Source organism: Oryctolagus cuniculus, chromosome X (genome assembly GCF_051225735.1).
Source record: "Oryctolagus cuniculus isolate XC-2025 breed Fujian yellow rabbit chromosome X, ASM5122573v1, whole genome shotgun sequence".
Taxonomy (NCBI): Eukaryota; Metazoa; Chordata; class Mammalia; order Lagomorpha; family Leporidae; genus Oryctolagus; species Oryctolagus cuniculus.
Window position 1 is genome coordinate 130382534 of NC_142888.1, and position 19563 is coordinate 130402096.

Sequence of the window (19563 nt, forward strand, 5' to 3'; positions counted from 1 at the left end):
TTTTCCAAGAAGTCTTTGCCGGTACCTATATCTTGCAGGGTTTTTCCAATGTTCTCTAATAATTTGATGGTGTCGGGTCATAGATTTAAGTCTTTAATCCATATTGAGTGGATTTTTCTGTAAGGTGAAAGGTAGGGGTCTTGCTTCATGCTTCTGCACATGGAAATCCAATTTTCCCAGCACCATTTATTGAATAGACTGTCCTTACTCCAGGAATTGGTTTTGGATTCTTGATCAAATATAGGTTGGCTGTAGATGTTTGGATTGATTTCTGGTATTTCTATTCTGTTCCATTGGTCTATCCATCTGTTTCTGTACCAGTACCATGCTGTTTTGATAACAACTGCCCTGTAGTATGTCCTGAAATCTGGTATTGTGATGCCTCCAGCTTTGTTTTTGTTGTACAAGATTGCTTTAGCTATTCGAGGTCTCCTGTGTCTCCATATAAATTTCAGCATCATTTTTCCAAATCTGAGAAGAAGGTCTTCGGTATCTTGATTGGTATTGCATTGAATCTGTAAATTGCTTTTGGGAGAATGGACATTTTGATGATGTTGATTCTTCCAATCCATGAACATGGAAGATTTCTCCATTTTTTGGTATCCTCTTCTATCTCTTTCTTTAAGGTTTTGTAAATTTCATCGTAGAGATCTTTAACGTCCTTGGTTAAATTTATTCCAAGGTATTTGATTGTTTTTGTAGCTATTGTGAATGGGATTGATCTTAGAAATTCTTCCTCAGCCGTGGCATTGCCTGAGTATACAAAGGCTGTTGATTTTTGTGCATTGATTTTATATCCTGCTACTTTGCCAAACTCTTCTATGAGTTGTAGTAGTCTCTTAGTAGAGTTCTTTGGGTCCCCTAAGTAAGGAATCATATCTGCAAAGAGGGGTAGTTTGAGTTCTTCCTTCCCAATTTGTAACCCTTTAATTTCTTTTTAGCACAGGCAGTCAAAGCCAAAATTAACATTTGTGATGGCATCAAATTGAGAAGTTTCCGTACTTCAAAAGAAACAGTCAGGAAAGTGAAGAGACAACCGACAGAATGGGAAAAAATATTTGCAAACTATGCAACTGATAAAGGGTTGATAACCAGAATCTACAAAGAAATCAAGAAACTCCACAACAACAAAACAAACAACCCACTTAAGAGATGGGCCAAGGACCTCAATAGACATTTTTCAAAAGAGGAAATCCAAATGGCCAACAGGCACATGAAAAAATCTTCAGGATCACTACCAATCAGGGAAATGCAAATCAAAACCACAATGAGGTTTTATCTCACCCCGGTTAGAATGGCTCACATTTAGAAATCTACCAACAACAGATGCTGGAGAGGATGTGGGGAAAAAGGGACACTAATCCACTGTTGCTGGGAATGCAAACTGGGTAAGCCACTATGGAATTCAGTCTGGAGATTCCTCAGAAACCTGAAGATAACCCTACCATTCAACCCAGCCATACCACTCCTTAGAATTTACCCCAAGGAAATGAAATTGGCATACAAAAAAGCTGTCTGCACCTTAAAGTTTATTGCAGCTCAATTCACAATAGCTAAGACCTGGAACCAACCCAAATGCCCATCAACAGTAGACTGGATAAAGAAATTATGGGACATGTACTCTATAGAATACTATACAGCAGTTAAAAAGAGTGAAATCCGGTCATTTGCAACAAGATGGAAGAATCTGGAAAACATCTTGCTGAGTGAATTAAGCCAGTCCCAAAGGGACAAATATAATATGTTCTCCCTGACTGGCGACAAATACCTGAGCACCAAAGGGGAAACTTGTTGAAGTGAAATGGACACTATGAGAAACAATGAATTGATCAGCTCTTGTCCTGACTGTTGAAGTACAATGTAATAGTTTAAACATTTTAGTATTTTTTTTGTTCTAGTACTATTGGTTGAACTCTGTAATTAACACACAATTATTCTTAGGTGTTTAAATTTTAACTGAAAATGATCCCTGTTAGGAATTTGGAGAACATTATGCTGAGTGAAATATGCCAATCCCAAAGGGACAAATACCACTTGTTCTCCATGATAGGTGACAACTAACTGAGCACCAAAAAGGAAACCTGTTAAAGTGAAATGAACACTATGAAAACGGTGACTTGATCAGCCCTCACCCTGACTGTTGATGAGCAACTTAATAAGTTATCCCTCTTAGTATTTTTTTGTTTGTTCTACTTAATACTTTTGGTTGAATACTGTAATCAATACACAATTGTTCTTAAGTGCTGAAACTTAACTGAAAAGTGATCGCTGTTAAATATAAGAGTGGGAATAAGAGAGGGAAGAGATGTGCAATTTGGGACATGCTCAACCTGACTTACCCCAAACGGTAGAGTGAGAAACATACCAGGGGATTCCAATTCAATCCCATTAAGGTGGCATGTACCAATGTCATCTCACTAGTCCCAGTGATCAATTTCTGTTCACAATTGATCATAATGATAGGAGTAAGAGCCAAAGGAATCACATAAACAAGACTAGTGTCTGAAAATACTTGCTGATAGAATAAAAAAGAGAGAGAACGATCCAACATGGGAAGTGAGATACACAGCAGAACCATAGAATGGCAGATGTCCTAAACAGCACTCTGGCCTCAGAATCAGCCGTAAAGGCATTCGGATCTGGCTGAAGAGCCCATGAGAGTATTTCTTTATTTTTTTCTCAATTTTTTTAATTTTTTTAACTTTTATTTGATGAATATAAATTTCCAAAGTACAGCTTATGGATTACAATGGCTTCCCCCCCATAACGTCCCTCCCACCCGCAACCTTCCCCTTTCCCGCTCCCTCTCCCCTTCCATTCACATCAAGATTCATTTTCGATTCTCTTTATATACAGAAGATCAGTTTAGCATATATTAAGTAAAGATTTCAACAGTTTGCTCCCACACAGAAACATAAAGTGAAAAATACTGTTTGAGTACTAGTTATAGCATTCAATCTCAATGTACAGCACACTAAGGACAAAGATCCTACATGAGGAGTAAGTTCACAGTGACTCCTGTTGTTGACTTAACAAATTGACACTCTTGTTTATGGCATCAGTAATCAACCTAGGCTCTTGTCATGAGTTGCCAAGGCTATGGAAGCCCCCTGAGTTCACAGATTCTGATCATGTTTAGACAAGGCCATGGTCAAAGTGGAAGTTCTCTCATCCCTTCAGAGAAAGGTACCTCCTTCTTTGATGACCCATTCTTTCCACTGGGATCTCACACGTGGAGATCTTTCATTTAGGTTTTTTTTTTCCCCCAGAGAGTCTTGGCTTTCCATGCCTGAAACACTCTCATGGGCATTTCAGCCGGATCCGTATGCCTTAAGGGCTGATTCTGAGGCCAGAGTGCTGTTAGGACATGTGCCATTCCATGGGTCCTCTGTGTATCTCACTTCCCATGTTGGATCATTCTCTCCCTTTTTTATTCTATCAGCAAGTATTTGCAGACACTAGTCTTGTTTATGTGATCCCTTTGGTTCTTAGTCCTATCATTATGACCAATTGTGAACAGAAATTGATCACGGGGACTAGTGAGATGGCATTGGTACATGCCACCTCGATGGGATTGAATTGGAATCCCCTGGTATGTTTCTAACTCTACCGTTTGAGGTAAGTCAGCTTCGCATGTCCCGAATTGCACATCTCTTCCCTCCCATGAAAGTATTGGAGGCATGGAAAGCCAAAACATTCTGGCAAAAAAAAAAAAACCCTAAATGAAAGATCTCTGCGAGTGAGATCCCAGTGGAAAGAATAGGTCATCCTAAGAGTCAAAGGGAGCACATAAACAAGTCTAGTACCTGCTAACACTAACCGATGGAATAAATAAAGGGGAGAGTGATCCAACATGGGAAGTGAGATACTCAGCAGACTCATAGAATGGCAGATGTCCTAAATAGCACTCTGGCCTCAGAATCAGCCCTAAAGCCATTCGGATCTGGCTGAAAAGCCCATGAGAGTATTTCAGGCATGGAAAGCCAAGACACTCTGGCAAAAGATCACTGTGAGTGAGATCCCAGTGGAAAGAACAGGTCTTCAAAGAAGGAGGTACCTTTCTCTGAAGGGAGGAGAGAACCTCCACTTTGACTATGACCTTGTCTAAACAAGATAAGAGTCGGAGAACTCAGAGGGCTTCCATAGCCTTGGAAACTCATGACTGGAGCATAGGGAGATTCCTGATCCATAGACAGGAGTGTCAATTGGTAAAGTCAACAACAGGAGTCACTGTGCACTTACTCCTCATGTAGGATCTCTGTCCTTAATGTGCTGTGCATTTAGACTTAATGCTATAACGAGTACTCAAACAATATATTTCACTTTGTGTTTCTATGGGGGTGCAAACTGTTGAAATCTTTACTTAATGCATACTAAACTGATCTTCTGTAAAAAAAAAAAAAGAAAGAAATTATCAATTCCCAACTTGACTCTCACTGCGATTAAACATGACAATAGGTCTGATCTGATTTCATCATCATTAAAAAAAATCATCTATTATTTTTCACTTTATGTTTCTGTGTGGGAACAAACTGTTGAAATCCTTACTTAAGGTATACTAAGCTGATCTTCTGTATATGAAGATAATCGAAAATGAATCTTGATGTGAATGGAAGGGGAGAGGGAGTGGGAGAGGGGAGGGTTGTGAGTGGGAGGGACGTTATGGGGGCAAGCCATTGTAATCCATAAGTCGTACTTTGGAAATTTATATTCATTAAATAAAAGTTAAAAAAAAAAGAAAAAAAAGAAGTAGGTACCTTTCTCTGAAGGGAGGAGAGAACTCCCACTCTGACTACGACCTTGTCTAAATATGATCAGAGTCCGTGAACTCAAAAGGCTTCCATAGCCTTGGCAACTCATGACAAGAGCCTAGGGTGATTACTGATGCCATAAACAAGAATGTCAATTTGTTAAGTCAACAACAGGAGTCACTGTGCACTTACTCTCCATGTAGGATCTCTGTCCTTAATGTGCTGTACATTGTGATTTAATGCTATAACTAGTATTCAAACAGTATTTTACACTTTGTGTTTCTATGTGGGTGCAAACTGTTGAAATCTTTACTTAATGTATGTTAAACTCATCTTCTGTATATAAAGAGAATTGAAAAATGAATATTGATGTGAATGGAAGGGGAGAGGGAGCGGGAAAGGGGAGGGTTGCGGGTGGGAGAGAAGTTATGGGGGAGAAGCCATTGTAATCCATAAGCTGTACTTTGGAAATTTATATTCATTAAATAAAAGTTAAAAAAAAAGAATGTTATACTATGGGGCTGGTGCTGTGGCGCAGCGGGTTAACGCCCTGGCCTGAGGCACCGGCATCCCATATGGGCTCTGGGTTCTAGTCCTGGTTGCTCCATTTCTGATCCAGCTCTCTGCTATGGCCTAGGAAAGCAGTAGAAGATGGCCTAGGCCCTTGTGCCCCTCCACCTGCGTGGGAGACCCGGAAGAAGCTCCTGGCTCCTGCCTTGGATCAGCACAGTTCCAGCCATTGCAGCCATCTGGGAAGTGAAACATTGGATTGGAAGACCTTTCTGTGTAACTCTGACTTTGAAATAAAAATAAATAAATCTTTAAAAAAAATAATGTTATACTACTATAGTTGTAATGATCTGTGATTACTTTAAAATTTCTTGCATATGGGTATAATGGTCATTTTTCCCTTCAATTAGTCTTTATAGCCATTATCTATATTCCCTATAAACTAGGGTCGTTTTGCTTTTTGCTTTGTTATACTTCTTAGTGAAATATTAAGTCTTTTTACTTTAACGTAAATTTAAAATATATTATCTCAAGAACTAAAAAAAAATGAGAAAGAGGGAGAATGGGGAGGGAGAGACAGAAAGGGAGGGAGGGAGGCAGAGACAGGAGTGAGGGAGGAAGGGAATATCATTATGTTCTTAGAATTGTATCTACAAAGCATATTGATCTGTTAAAGACTGATTAAAAATTAAAATAAATAAATAAAACAAAAGTGGGAGCATAAAATAAGGGGAAAACCTATAGGAAATAAAATTTCTCACACTATGTAGTGCACCAAAAATTAAGTTATTGGATATATGTATTGTTTGTTCAGTCAGGCTATCATAATTGAGCAGCCTAAACTTCAGAGAGAAAAAGGGCTTTTGGGGTTCAAAATGATCCCCACTGTAGGCAGGCTGTCAACTTCCTTTAAGAAGTGGAACAATCTGCTCTGCACTCTGAGGAGTGTTCTTTCTAAAAACTGAAGTACTGACAACACTGCTTCAGAAGCTGCCGAGGTGCCAGGCAGCCTATTTCTATATTCACGGAGTAAAGGGCAGGAGTTGAGATTAATGGTGAAAAAGAAAGGATAGTAAATCACTACTAGCCATTATCAGTGCAGAATGAGTCACCTGAAATATACCTCTACCAAACCTCCAAACTAAGAAACACATTAGTCACAAAAATCACAGTTGTCTTAGGGCTTTCATTAAATCCTTTATAGACAAGAGGCTCAGCACTCAGAAATAAAGGCCACCACTTTACTCTTGCAGTTAGCTTGCATAAGATGTACCTCTGAATTTTCAGTTACCTCAAAGGTGTTGCTCTAGTCTCATTTTCTGACACACTTTCCCACTCTCCAGCCATCTGCAAATACTTGTGATTGCACTAAACAAAGCTCTAGTTTATCTATCTTTTTATATACATTGTTATTTTTCCTCCTGCCTGGAATGTCATCTGCTCTTTCAAAGGGCAACGCATTCCCTTCAAGTCTCTTCTCAAATATTACCTCTGCTTTGTCTATGTCCTACAGGCATAGTGCTTTAGCTCACAGAAATCTCAAAGCACTTCAAAGAAATTCTTTGGTCCTTATCATATAGGATTATCAGGATCTGTGTGTTTGAATTCTGCACAGGACTGCGAACAATTTGAGAGAGGGGTCTCTGTTCATCATTGCAACTTCATCCCTTATATGGTGCTTGGTGCGTAGCAGATGATTGATAAATGCTTCTTGGCTCAATAAATATTTTTTAATTTTTTAAAAAAGATGTTATTTATTTATTTATTTGAGAGATAGAGTTACAGACAGTGAGAGCGAGAGACAGAAAGAGAGGTCTTCCGTCTGTTGCTTCACTCCCCGAGGTGGCCGCAATGGCCAGAGCTGCACCGATCCAAAGCCAGGAGCCAGGTGCCTCTTCCTGGTCTCCCATGTAGGTGCAGGGGCCCAAGGACTTGTGCCATTTTCTACTGCTTTCCCAGGCCATAGTAGAGAGCTGGATTGGAAGAGGAGCAGCCAGGACTAGAAGTGGCGCCCGTATGGGATGTTGGCACTGCAGGCAGAGGATAACCTACTGCGCCATGGCGCAGGCCCCTCAATAAATATTTTAGAGAGACAGGCGGAGAAAATATTTTCAATCACATTTCTTGGAAGAAGAAACGGAGACCTAGAGGAGGGAAATGTCTTGCCCACGTTACTTTGCTAATCTGTGCCCGAGTTGATATTCATTTCCAGAACTCCTAACTCCTGCTGTAACGTTCATTCCACTGCAACACAGGGTTTTCATTCTGGCTGGGGGTGGTGTTTAAAATAGTGGGGTTCTTTGGGACAAGAAGGGCTGTGTTAATGGTAAATCTCTTTTGTGCTAGTTTTTTAACAGAATCTTCCTAGAGACTCCCTTCTTGCTTTTGAGAGTAAATGGGGTCTTTTTCAAGGCTCTGATTTTTATTTGGAACTGGCAAAAATGAAACAAATGTGAGCAGACTTTCCTCCTGGGTTGTGAGCACTTGGAGGAAATGGGTCGATATCACTGTGTGGAGGCACAGACTAACTTGTGATTGACTGAAGACTTAACTATTACTAGCTGTTTACCTAATTCTAAGCTTTCTCTGAACCAAAAATGAGCCATACCAACTCTTTTGTTCTCTTATTTTTGTTCATTAGAGTGAGGCTTACTAAGTGTGACTCTGTGAGTTAGTTGCTAGCTTAATGATTAAGAAACCACAGGTGGGATCCCCTACAGCAAAAGTCATTATGAAAAAGAACTTGTGAAATAAAGCTATCAATGCTTGGCTGGTCTGATTACATTAAGTCCTATAGAACTAACAATCTAGCCCGAATACTTTTCTTGGTTCCTAATCACTTCAGAGGCACTCGCTATTATGGAAACTCAAATGAAAGTTCTTTACATCTAAACTAGAAAGTAAAAGCTTTGCTGTTAACATTTAGGCGAAGTGAGTTCCTGGAATCACTAAGAATTGATCTTTCATATAATTTGTCTTTGAAACATCACAAGTAAATAAGCAAAACTGACCCAATCATATATCAAAAGAGTAAAGGAAGCACAATTGTCTGAATATAATAATAACCCTCTCTTAACTGGTTCAAAACACCTCTTTCCTTTTGATGACAACACGGAGAAACTAGTGCCTATTTTCATAGAATTTTCAGCTAAACCTAAACTATTGTCTAGCTAAACCTAGACAATTAGATGGATATTTGTACAATATATACAATTTTTCAGATTTCCATTGTGTTAGAATTCTCTTGAGCTCTTGACATGCATTTCCAACTGCAGTTTGTCATGTCCACCTCAGACTCATTATTTTAAATCTGGTAACCCAAATATTCATTAGAGGAAGTGGTGGGATATGGTGGGGGGGTTGTTTTAGCATAATAGTGACTTGGCTCTCTCCACTTGCTCTGCCACTTAGTGGTGTGATTTCACTTTACTAAAACCTCAGATTAAAAGTGGAAACAATGAGAACAGAAACAAAAGCCTCCCAGGGTGGGCATGTGCCAAGATATATGTCAAGCAAATCACATGCCTATCACATTTATTCCCATTTCTTCTCTGGACTATGAAATGCTCTACTAACTTGTATTGCTGTCTCCAGTTGGTCTTCTAATCTGAAATTGAATTTATTAAAAAATAAAACTGAAGTCTGCAGACACTTACTATATCCATTTTATCTCAGGCACAAAGCAATATTTCTTTTCCCAGCTGTCCTTGCAGTTAGGCATGTCTCCATAACATAATTCTACTCAAAGCAATGTCAGTAGAAACAACTGTGTTGCACAAGACCTGGCCTAACTGCCCCTTTAAAATAACCATTCTCCATGTTCTTTCTTGTTTTCACTTGATACAGACAAGCACAATGGTGCTGAAAAACATATATGGAATGTAGAAGAACCACCAGATTAAAGGAACTTGGGTTCCTGAAACAGCACTTGGAAATAAGATGCCTATTAGTGAGGAGAATCTGATTTGAACTTTAAGGAGCAAAAAATATACTCATGTCATATTTGAACTGTTGTACTTACTTGGATTCATCAATTTGTATTAGCACCAATGAGCTCATCATGTCACTCACTTTTTAAAAGCCAATCATGCTTTATTGTAACTACAGGACAAATGTATTCTATATCACTTCCAGATTATTAACCCTCACCTTTCATGTAGAAATCCTTCCAAATAAGTATGCTATATGGCTATAATTCCTACAAATTTTCCTTATCATTGCCGTTTCCAAAAGCTTCTTACTCCTTCTCATTCAATGTAAATGTTAACATGGAGGACATAATTTTACTTATAGAATGTTTTAGTACTTTCAGTATCCTAGGAGATGTCTTTGCTTACAGAAATGATCCATACAACATCCCGAATGCATAAACCTTCCGTCAGGCACCAAATATCATTCTAATTTGTGAGCAAACCATATCTTCATATCCTTCTTCAAAATCTCTTTTAGTGTGAAAAATGGTATCTTTAAGACAGATACGGGCCGCCGCTGTGGACTTAGCTGGTAAAGCCGCCACCTGCAGTGCCAGCATCCCATATGGGCGCCAGTTCAAATCTCGGCTGCTCCACTTCTGATCCAGCTCTCTACTGTGCCCTGGGAAAGCAGTAGAAGATGGCCGAAGTCCTTGGGCCCCTGCACCCACGTGGGAGACCCGGAAGAAGCTCCTGGCTCCTGGCTCAGATCAGATCAGCTCTGGCTGTTGTAGCCATCAGGGGAGTGAACCATTGGATGGGAAGACTCTCTCTCTCTCTCTCTCTCTCTCTCTCTCTCTGCCTCTCCTCTCTCTGTGTAACTCTAACTTTCAAGTAAATAAATAAATCTTTTTTAAAAAAGATAGATCTACTTTTTCCTAATAAGGGCATCACCTTGTGCAAGTCATTTTGATTTTTTCAGAATCAACTACTGGATCAGTGCAAAAGCAATAGTATACATATTTTATACCTATATTAAATAGTTGTGAAGATTAGAGATGTTTTACCTAAAGTGTCTTGCACACAGTGGGTGTTCAAGACATAGCAGTTCCTATTTGTATTATTTTTTCCAGTATTATGGCAGCTATCAAATTAAGCATTTCATCATCTTCAGGCTTGCCTTCCTCCTGTCTGCCTTCTACACTGCTCCCACAGTGATCTATCTGAAATGCAAATGTATTTGATTCCTTCCTCTGAAATCAACTCCTCAGTGGATACCCATTTTATGCCAACATAGCTTATAAGCATCTCTTCCCAGTCTAGAATGCTTCTCTTCACCATACTTTATTCCAGTCACACTGAACTTCTTTAAGTTTTTTCCATGAACCACCTCTACATCTCTCATTCCTATGGCCTTCATATCTGGTGAACTCTCTCTATGGAACAGTACATCCCTATCTTTTCATCTGATTTACTTCTTACATCTTTTAGGTCTCGGTTTAAAGACAATTTTCGCTAGAATTTATTGTACATATTTCCCCACTGCTCCCATAGTAATCTCTATTTACCCATGACGTCTCACAAGAGGTGTGAGTTTTATCATGCATGAGGCCAATTCACAAATATGAGAGTACTTCATAAAGTCACTGGAAAAAGTAGACTCGTTTATGGGACTGGCTCTGTGGCATAGCAGGTAAAGCCACCGCCTGCAATGCCAGCATCCCATATGGGCGCCAGTTGGAGTCCTGGCTGCTCCTCTTCCAATCCAGCTCTCTGCTATGGCCTCAGAAAGCAGCAGAAGATGGCCCAAGTCCTTGGGCCCCTGCACCCGCGTGGGAGACCTGGAGGAGGCTCCTGGTTCCTGGCTTCAGATCGGCTCAGCTCTGGCCATTGTGGCCAATTGAGAGAAGCAGTGGATGGAAGACCTCTCTCTATATATATGCCTCTCTGTAACTCGGCCCTTCAAATAAATCTTTAAAAAAGATAAGTATTTGATGCAAAAAAATAAATTCATGCACAATTTTTCTTGTAATTTGCAAAATTTATGAACTGCTTGAATATCCATCATCCATGTCTTTGGGCAAGGTATTTCTCCTGTCTGCAATATCCTCAACTATTAGAGCCCTTTACCTCATTTATTTGCTTGTGACCTACACATTCCTCAAAATTAAAGAGAGAATTATATGCATCACCTTGCTTTGCAGCTCTCCTTGATACCCCCATATAATTTTATGCTTCTTATCCCATGACTGGATTGCATTTTGCAACGCCCTGTATTTAAGGGACTTTATATTCTTGTGCAGTTAACTGTACACATGTCTCCTTAACTACTAGACTTTAAGGGCATCAAGAGAATGAACTACAACTTATTTTATCTTTAGCTCACCACATATTCCAGAATTTTGAGCATAATAGGCGCTTGTAAATGTGTTAAGTGAATGACTCAAGTCAATGTGATAAGGTATAGTTAAATTAAATGAATATTTGTCCCATCTATTCAGTAGTCAGTGGGATTTTGTTTTTACTGACATATATTATGTGATATGTATATAGTAGGTTTTAAAGAAAAATACAATCAGCATGCTTATCCATATCCATATCAATAAGATATCATTAAATGAGATGAAATACCATGTATAGCCATGTCTGAATAGTAGAAAAGGCTTCAAAAACGTGTATATCAGCTTGGACGGGACTCTGTTAATATTTGAGGTATGGTACCAATTTTAGTGTGCCTGATGGTGAAGTAAGCAGCACATAATGAGCTTTGACCTGCATTTTTATGGTTGTTCTGAGCTCTCAAGATGAGGCAAGGGGAGTCTTCTTTCTACACTGCCCTAATTACTTACCCACATAGTGCATGGTCAGATTTTTCTAGGAAAATTTCCTTCAGTAATTTTTCCATGGAATCCAGATAAAATTTTCACGGGTCAAAATAATAATAAGAGTGCTGCACAACAACTAACACTCCCTGTTTAACACTCCCTGTGTAACAGGCAAGCAGCAACATTAGTAACCAGATGAAGGGCTGGAAAAAGCAGACAGTGTGTGAAATGCATGTCACTTAGATGAATCAATTGTGGTACCATAAAGAGCCCAGCTTTTTTGCTTTGAGCACAGCTCTTCCTCCAGATCTACCTCCTTGAATCTCAGGTGAGCCATTTCCTGTGTAAGGAAATGAAGCGCTTCATCACAGTCTTGTAATTTTTTTAAGATTTATTTATTTACTTGAAAGTCAGAGTTACACAGAGAGAGGAGAGGCAGAGAAAGAGAGAGAGAAAGAGAGAGAGAGGTCTTCCATCTGCTGGTTCACTCCCCAGTTGGTTGCATCAGCTGGAGCTGTTCTGATCCGAAGCCAGGAGCCAGGTGCTTCTTCCTGGTCTCCCACGCGGGTGCAGGGGCCCAAGGACTTGGGCCACCTTCTACTGCTTTCCTAAGCCATAGCAGAGAGCTGCATCGGAAGTGTAGCAGCCGGGACTCGAACCAACAACCATATGGGATGCCAGCACTGCAGGCAGTGGCTTCACCCGCTGTGCCACAGCGCCAGCCCCTCCTATACTTTTCATTTCCTCCATTCTTCGCTTCAGAGTAACACAATGACATCCCACATATATTCCTATCTCATAAAACTTCACTTTCTTGTTCGAGTTAGGCTAGAATTTATAGCCAGTGGCTATCATATTCCCATTCATTCAACTTTATTTTTGAGTGTTTATTCCTTTGCTCTGCTTCATCCTCTGTCCTCTTCAATCTGCATTTTTTTTCATATTTCAACATTCTTATCTCCCCCTATCTTTTCTCCTCCTCCTCCAAAACTGAAACCTCTCTTCCTTTTATTGTTTAGTTTCTCCTCTTCATTGTTCCCATTCATTCCCTATTCTTTCCCCCTGCTATTCTGAATTTCTACAGTATTCAGTCCTTTCCTGCCCATTATTCTCTCTTCCCTCTAGCTCCTCCTCTATTTGCTTAGCCATCCGCATCTCCTCCTCATCATTGTATCCCTCCAACCACCTCATTGCAAATCCTCTCTTCCGTTTCCAACTACTCTAATCCCTTTTTTCAACAAATAATGCTCTTATATCCCCTCTACAAACTCTTATATTTTCTTCCCTTTATTACAAGCATGTCTCCCTTCTATTTATTCCTCTACTAATGCTCTATTTTCTCCATACTCTCCTTCATAAATTTATTCATTCATATCTCTCTTCTGTCCTTGTTTTCTACTATCTCATTTCTGCCATTGCATAAGTATGTATCAGTTTCTTCATGGGAAACAAAGGCAGTTATTCATTTGCCCCTTGAATGTAGCTGTTACATTTCTCTACCTTCCATTGTTAATCAACCCTTTCAAAAGAATTTTCTATATTCATTGTCTCCTCTTCCTCTACTCTAACTCCTAAAAACTTTCCATTGTACAAGCCACTTCATTGAAACATATCTGTGAGGAACACGGATGTCCTCCATGGTACCAAACCTTGTGCATAGTTTAAGAATCTATATTACGGCCGGTGCAGCGGCGCACTAGGCTAATCCTCTGCCTGTGGCACTGGCACACAGGGTTCTGGTCCCGGTCGGGGCACCAATTCTGTCCTGGTTGCCCCTCTTCCAGTCCAGCTCTCTGCTCTGGCCTGGGAGTGCAGTGGAGGATGGCCGAAGTCCTTGGGCCCTACACCTGCGTGGGAGACCAGGAGAAGCACCTGGCTCCTGCCTTCGGATCAGCGTGGTGCGCTGGCCGCAGCGGCCATTGGGAGGTGAATCAACGGAAAAGGAAGACCTTTCTCTCTCTCTCTCTCTCTCACTGTCCACTCTGCCTGTCAAAAAAAAAAAATAGAAGAATAGAATAATAATAATAATATAGAAGAATCTATATTACTTGATATCTTTGTAATAACAAATGATATTGTAAAAATGTTTAAATAAGAGCCAGAACATGAATTCTGGCTCGACCATCTACTACCTAGGGGAACTTTAAGTCTCAGTTTCCTAATCCATAAAGTGGGGATAAGAGTGTTTATCTCACAGAGACATTATATTATTAAAGTAGTGTCTGGCACACTGTAAGTACTATGTTGATGTTAACTATCATCTTACTACTGTTATTATTCAACACTTTGATCTTTTTAAACTCTTTATTTCTTTGACCACTTCATTCTCTTGCTTAAAAAGCATATCATCTCATTATCTGCAACTTACTCGTTTAGTTTTACCTGTCTAGAATGTCTTCTCTCTATTCCCTCTTTCTTCTACCCAATTTTTTTTAAAACATTCTACTTATATAATCATATAAAAGCTAATATTATTACCAATACACAGGAGTTTAAGTGTTCCCTCTTCCAGGGACTCTTTGTTCAACCTGACTGAAAAGTAGTATGAGTTAAATGACCCTCTACCCTTCCACAATTACCCACATATTCAGCAGTTCAGTTAATATTGTTTGTGATTACCTAATTAAGTCTTTCCTATTATATTGTTATTGTCTTGAGGGAAGAGGTCATGTCTCATTAATATTTGCATACACAGAACTTAGTCTAAGACCATGTATATATTAGGAAGTCCAAACTTGTGTTTGGGGAATAAATAAATGAACCAATACTTATCTTTCCTCCATCCAAAATGTCCCTCCCTCTTACTCAATTCCTACTGTGTTCTTTCTTTTACTTCTCTATGTCCTCTCTTCTTTCATCATCTTTCCCGTCTCTTTAGGATATCTTAATATTTTACTCCATATTTTCCTTTATCTCCTCAACATTTCTATTCTTTATTATCTCTTCTCATTTTCTTTCTCTTTTCCCATCTTTATTATCCCAGATTTTATACATATAAATCAAAATTATATACATATATATAGCAATGTGATTAGTCTTCCCTTTCCTTCTTCATTCTTCTTCCAATTTTTACCCACATTCCATGTTTTGTTCATAATTTTCTTATCTGTTCTATGCTCCTTTCTCCTCTAGTCTCTCATCTCCCTCATCTCCTCTCTCATTCAACATTTCTGTTAAGTATTTGTTATCAGTTATTCCTTAGCCATGTCCCTGCCTCCCAAATTCTCCTAGAAAAACATCAATAAATACCAAATTTTAAGTTGTAAGGGACTAGTATAAGGGCAAGCATACTTTACTTGCTCACTACATATTTACCAGGAATGCAATGAATTTCATTGTGCACTGAATGACTGCATTTATCCATTCAGTAAAGGTTAATTCAACACAAGAAATAACAAATGTTTTAGTGTTGGAGCAAAGAATCATATTTTACCGTAAATGCTTTCAAAGTTATCATTTTTGGCAATAAAATTCAATACCTAATAACTAATGACAATAATTAGTCACAAATCATATAAAATTGTGATAGTTTTTATGCATCGGGAAGTAGAAATGTATGAAATATATTGTGAAGGCTTCAATACCCCAACACACACATACATATAACTGCTTGCTATATATAATTATATATTCTGCATACACACTTCATATATAGGGTCTAAAAGGTAAAATCTTAAATTGTTTAGAAACTTCACTTATATCAAACTCCTCAGCATCCTCAGGCAATGTGGCATAAAATAAACTTTAATATAATGTTTCATTTATATATATATATATATATATATAAACACTTTAGGTTCCAGAAAATATCCATCATTATTTCATGTGAGCATCACAATTCTTCATCATAAGTAAAGTTTGTTGCTTCAGTTAAATATAGCAAATCTTGATGATCACAGTGTTCATGGATGTGTATCTTGTGCATTTAAGGATCTTTGAATAATACGTCCCTATATGTTAGTCCACATGTGTCTCTGAGTGTGGAAACATTTTTATGTCATAAACATGTATCTCTGTGTGTCTCAGAATATTCCTATGTGTAGATATTTATATGTGTATCTTGAATATTAGGTGTATAAATGCAAATGTGTTAGGCACTTTATACATTTATATGCATAAACTTGACAGAATATTTAATGGATCCCTTACAACACACCACTTTCAATCCCAGTCCTATACCCAATATACTTTGAGTGAGGGTAACTACTCTCTGACCTCATTGTGTAGAGGAGGGTTCCATTGTCCACCAGTCTGAGCAGCTTGTTGGGTGTGGTCATGTTATGAGCCACTGATTTCTTGCCATTGTGGAAGAATGTATCAGGGGTCCAGATCTTGCTAGCCAGGAGATTGTTCAGTGGAAGGATCTTCATGGGTCCATCAAATTTTAGTCTTTCATCATGCCATGTCTGTCGAAAAAATACATCAATAGTGTACTCCTAGGAACAAAAAGAGAGAGAACACTGTCTCAGTAGAGTTCTTGAGGACCCGCTGTACTCCTAGCAAATATTAATTACCTTACAAGCTCTGATGCAGAGACACAGTAGTTGTTGATGAGTCAGGCAAATTATAATGATAGAGACACAATGCCATGATGAACAACAAATATGGAAATAATATATCTGACAAGGCTTTGCTTACAAAGATTACTGCCAACACACCTCACATATTAGACAAGCTGACTACAAGACTGCTTATGAAAAGGCAAGAGCTTCATTCTCTATGTGAAGACATCTCTAATAAGAACAAACTTCTTATTTTGTATTTACTTATGTATAATCCCATATGAACATCAAAGACTGATAGAACAATCACTATGAAAGCAAAACTTGATATTTTTAAAGATTTATTTATTTATTTGAAAGTCAGAGCTACACAAAGAGAGGAGAGGCAGAGAGAGAGAGAGAGAGAGAGAGAGAGAGAGAGGTCTTCCATCTGGTGATTCACTCCCCAGTTGGCCGCAATGGCCAGAGCTGCGCCAATCCAAAGCCAGGAGCCAGGAGCCTCCTCCGGGTCTCCCACGTGGGTGCAGGGGCCCAAGGACTTGGTGAAAATAAGCTCACAATCCACAACAAAATTCCTAAGGAAATGGTCATGAGCAGGAGTCAGCAGATGCAACACACAACTAAATTAACCCCCCTCCAAGGACTCTATATAACAGAATTATCAAATAGAGGTTCAGAAATAACTCTAATTAAAATTACAAAGGTTATAGAGAGAAATAAAAAGGAGATTTGAAAAAAAAAATCTGAGGTTGACCTTCCATACAAGAAAAATAATATTCAAATTTTAAAACTGATGTGTTACATAGAAGATTAGATATCACTAATGACAGATTAGTGAACTGGAAGATGTACATGAGGAAAAATGCTTGGTTTATATTTCAGGCTGATAAATGATGGAAGCATGAAAGAGCAGTGTAGTACCTTAGACAAAAGGAAAAGATTCAGCATATGTCTATTTAGATTCTAAATATAAGAGAATACACAAAATAAGAAGGAAAAAACATTCGATGCACTAATAATGAAGTTTCCCAAATTGTTCAAATATATTCATCCTTAGCTTAAAGAAAAATGAGTTACAAACTCAATAGATTAAAATTGATCCAAGCCACACATAGACTAATTAGAGAATACCAAAGAAGATATTTTAAAAGTAGTATAACAGGAAAACAATAAAATAAGGACATATTACCTACAAAAAATAATTTGATAGTAGACTTCTTAAAAACAAGAAGAGAAAGATAATAAAAATATATCCTGAAAATCCCGAAAGAAAAAGTAACTGTAAATCCCAAATTTTATAGCCAACTAGATTATTATTTAAGACTGATGTTAATATAAAATACCATAAGACAGATAATTTACAGCTAATACATCCTCACTCTTTTCCCAAATTTCTCATGGCTGATTCACACACAATCCTCAGGTCTCAGGAAAATCCCACTGTATCGGAGAGGCATTCTTTGGTCACCCTTTAAAAAGTAATAATTCCCCTTCCCCTTAATATGCCTGATTTTTCTTCTTCATAGTGCTGACAAAAATGTCTCTACTATTTCTTTCACTCCAATAGCCTAATCACTCCATGAGAGCAGAGATTTTGTTTTGTTTGCTGCTATATCTCCAGCACCTAAAACTCTTTCTTGCTTATGGTAGATGCTCTGTAAATGTTTTTGAAGAAATAAATGATTGACCAAATACTCATGAAAAGAAATACTGAATAAAGTTCTTCATGTAGTTGAAAATGAAGCCAGCAAGTATATGCAAGAAAATATGGTCAGCATAATTACTGAAAAATTTATAGCTAACCTAAACAAATAATGCCTACCTACAAATGATAATAAGGGTTATGAAAAGAAAGTGTGGACAACTAACTAGAGTAAACTAAATGGAAGAGGAGAGTACAAATACGTGGGTTAGTGCATCTTTGTTTTCTGAAAGGCTTTAGGTCAGGTATGCAAGTTAATACTTAAGGTAATCACTCAAGAATATGATAGAAATATAATGTTTTATTTTTTAAAGATTTATTTAGTTATTTGAAAGGTAGAGATACACAGAGAGAGAAGCAGAGGGAGGGAGAGAGAGAGAGAGAGAGAGAGAGGAGAGAGACAGAGAGAAAGAGAGAGGAGGGTCTTCCATCTGCTGGTTCACTCCCTGGTTGGCCATGACAGCTAGAGCTGGGCTGATCTGAAGCCAGGAGCCAGGAGCTTCTTCCAGGTCTCCCATGCAGGTGCAGGGACCTAAGGACTTGGGCCATCTTCCATGGCTTTCCCAGGCCACAGCAGAGAGCTGGACTGGAAGTGGAGCAGCCGGGACTCCTACTGGCACCCATATGGGATGCCAGCACTGCAGGTAGTAGCTTTACCCATTACGCCACAGCGTCAGCCCAAGAAATATAATGTAAAACTTAAAAAACAATAGAGAAAAACAAATGGGAATATATAAAGTCTTCAATTTTATAGAAGGTAAGAAAAAATAAAACACTGAGAAACATAGGAGAAAGGATATACAAAATAAGATGGTATCAACATAGCAACATATCAACAAAATATAACAGAAGGATGCTATGTACATTCCAGAGACACACTTAAAGGCATGTACAAACATAAACAGTTTGAACATAAAGTCATGGAGTATGTGTGGGTAAATCCTAATCAAATTAAGATGGAAGAGCTATCCAATACAGACATAATGGACAGCCAGATCAACAATTGATATGGAAGGAAGGAGGAAGGAAGGGAATATCATTATATTTTTAGACTTGTACCTAAAAATTATACTGAATATGTTAAAATTAATTAAAATAAAATTTAAAATGAAATGTAAAAATTGTTTAAAAAATTAGGAAAACTTAGCTGACAAGCACAAGCTAATGAACACAATAGACTTATCCACTAACACTAAAGTACACATAGAGCACTTACCTAAAAATTGACTATGTGCTAAGTTACAAAGCAAATTTTAAAAATCATATGAAAAATGATATCCTACAGACCATCTTTTTAAAATATGAAGCATTAAATTGGGAATTGATAACAATAAAATTTTTACATTAGGAAACTGAAAATCA

The 19563-nt window shown here is 38.3% G+C and overlaps 2 protein-coding genes across 6 annotated transcripts in view; one reads left to right on the top strand and one right to left on the bottom strand.

The window, feature by feature from the left end:
* Positions 1-19563, top strand: part of LOC138847567 (uncharacterized) — a 673630-nt gene that overhangs the window by 268400 nt on the left and 385667 nt on the right. The window lies entirely within an intron of this gene.
* The window catches only part of GABRA3 (gamma-aminobutyric acid type A receptor subunit alpha3), a 327562-nt gene that overhangs the window by 118907 nt on the left and 189092 nt on the right, over positions 1-19563 (bottom strand). For all 5 annotated transcript variants that reach the window (XR_011385360.2, XM_051833857.3, XM_017350870.4 and 2 more), the window contains exon 5: positions 16213-16433. Coding sequence is in view for 4 of the 5 variants with exons in the window: in XM_051833857.3 (XP_051689817.1) it covers positions 16213-16433 (221 nt within the window). In the remaining variant the exon portion in view is untranslated. The remainder of the gene's footprint in view (positions 1-16212; positions 16434-19563) is intronic.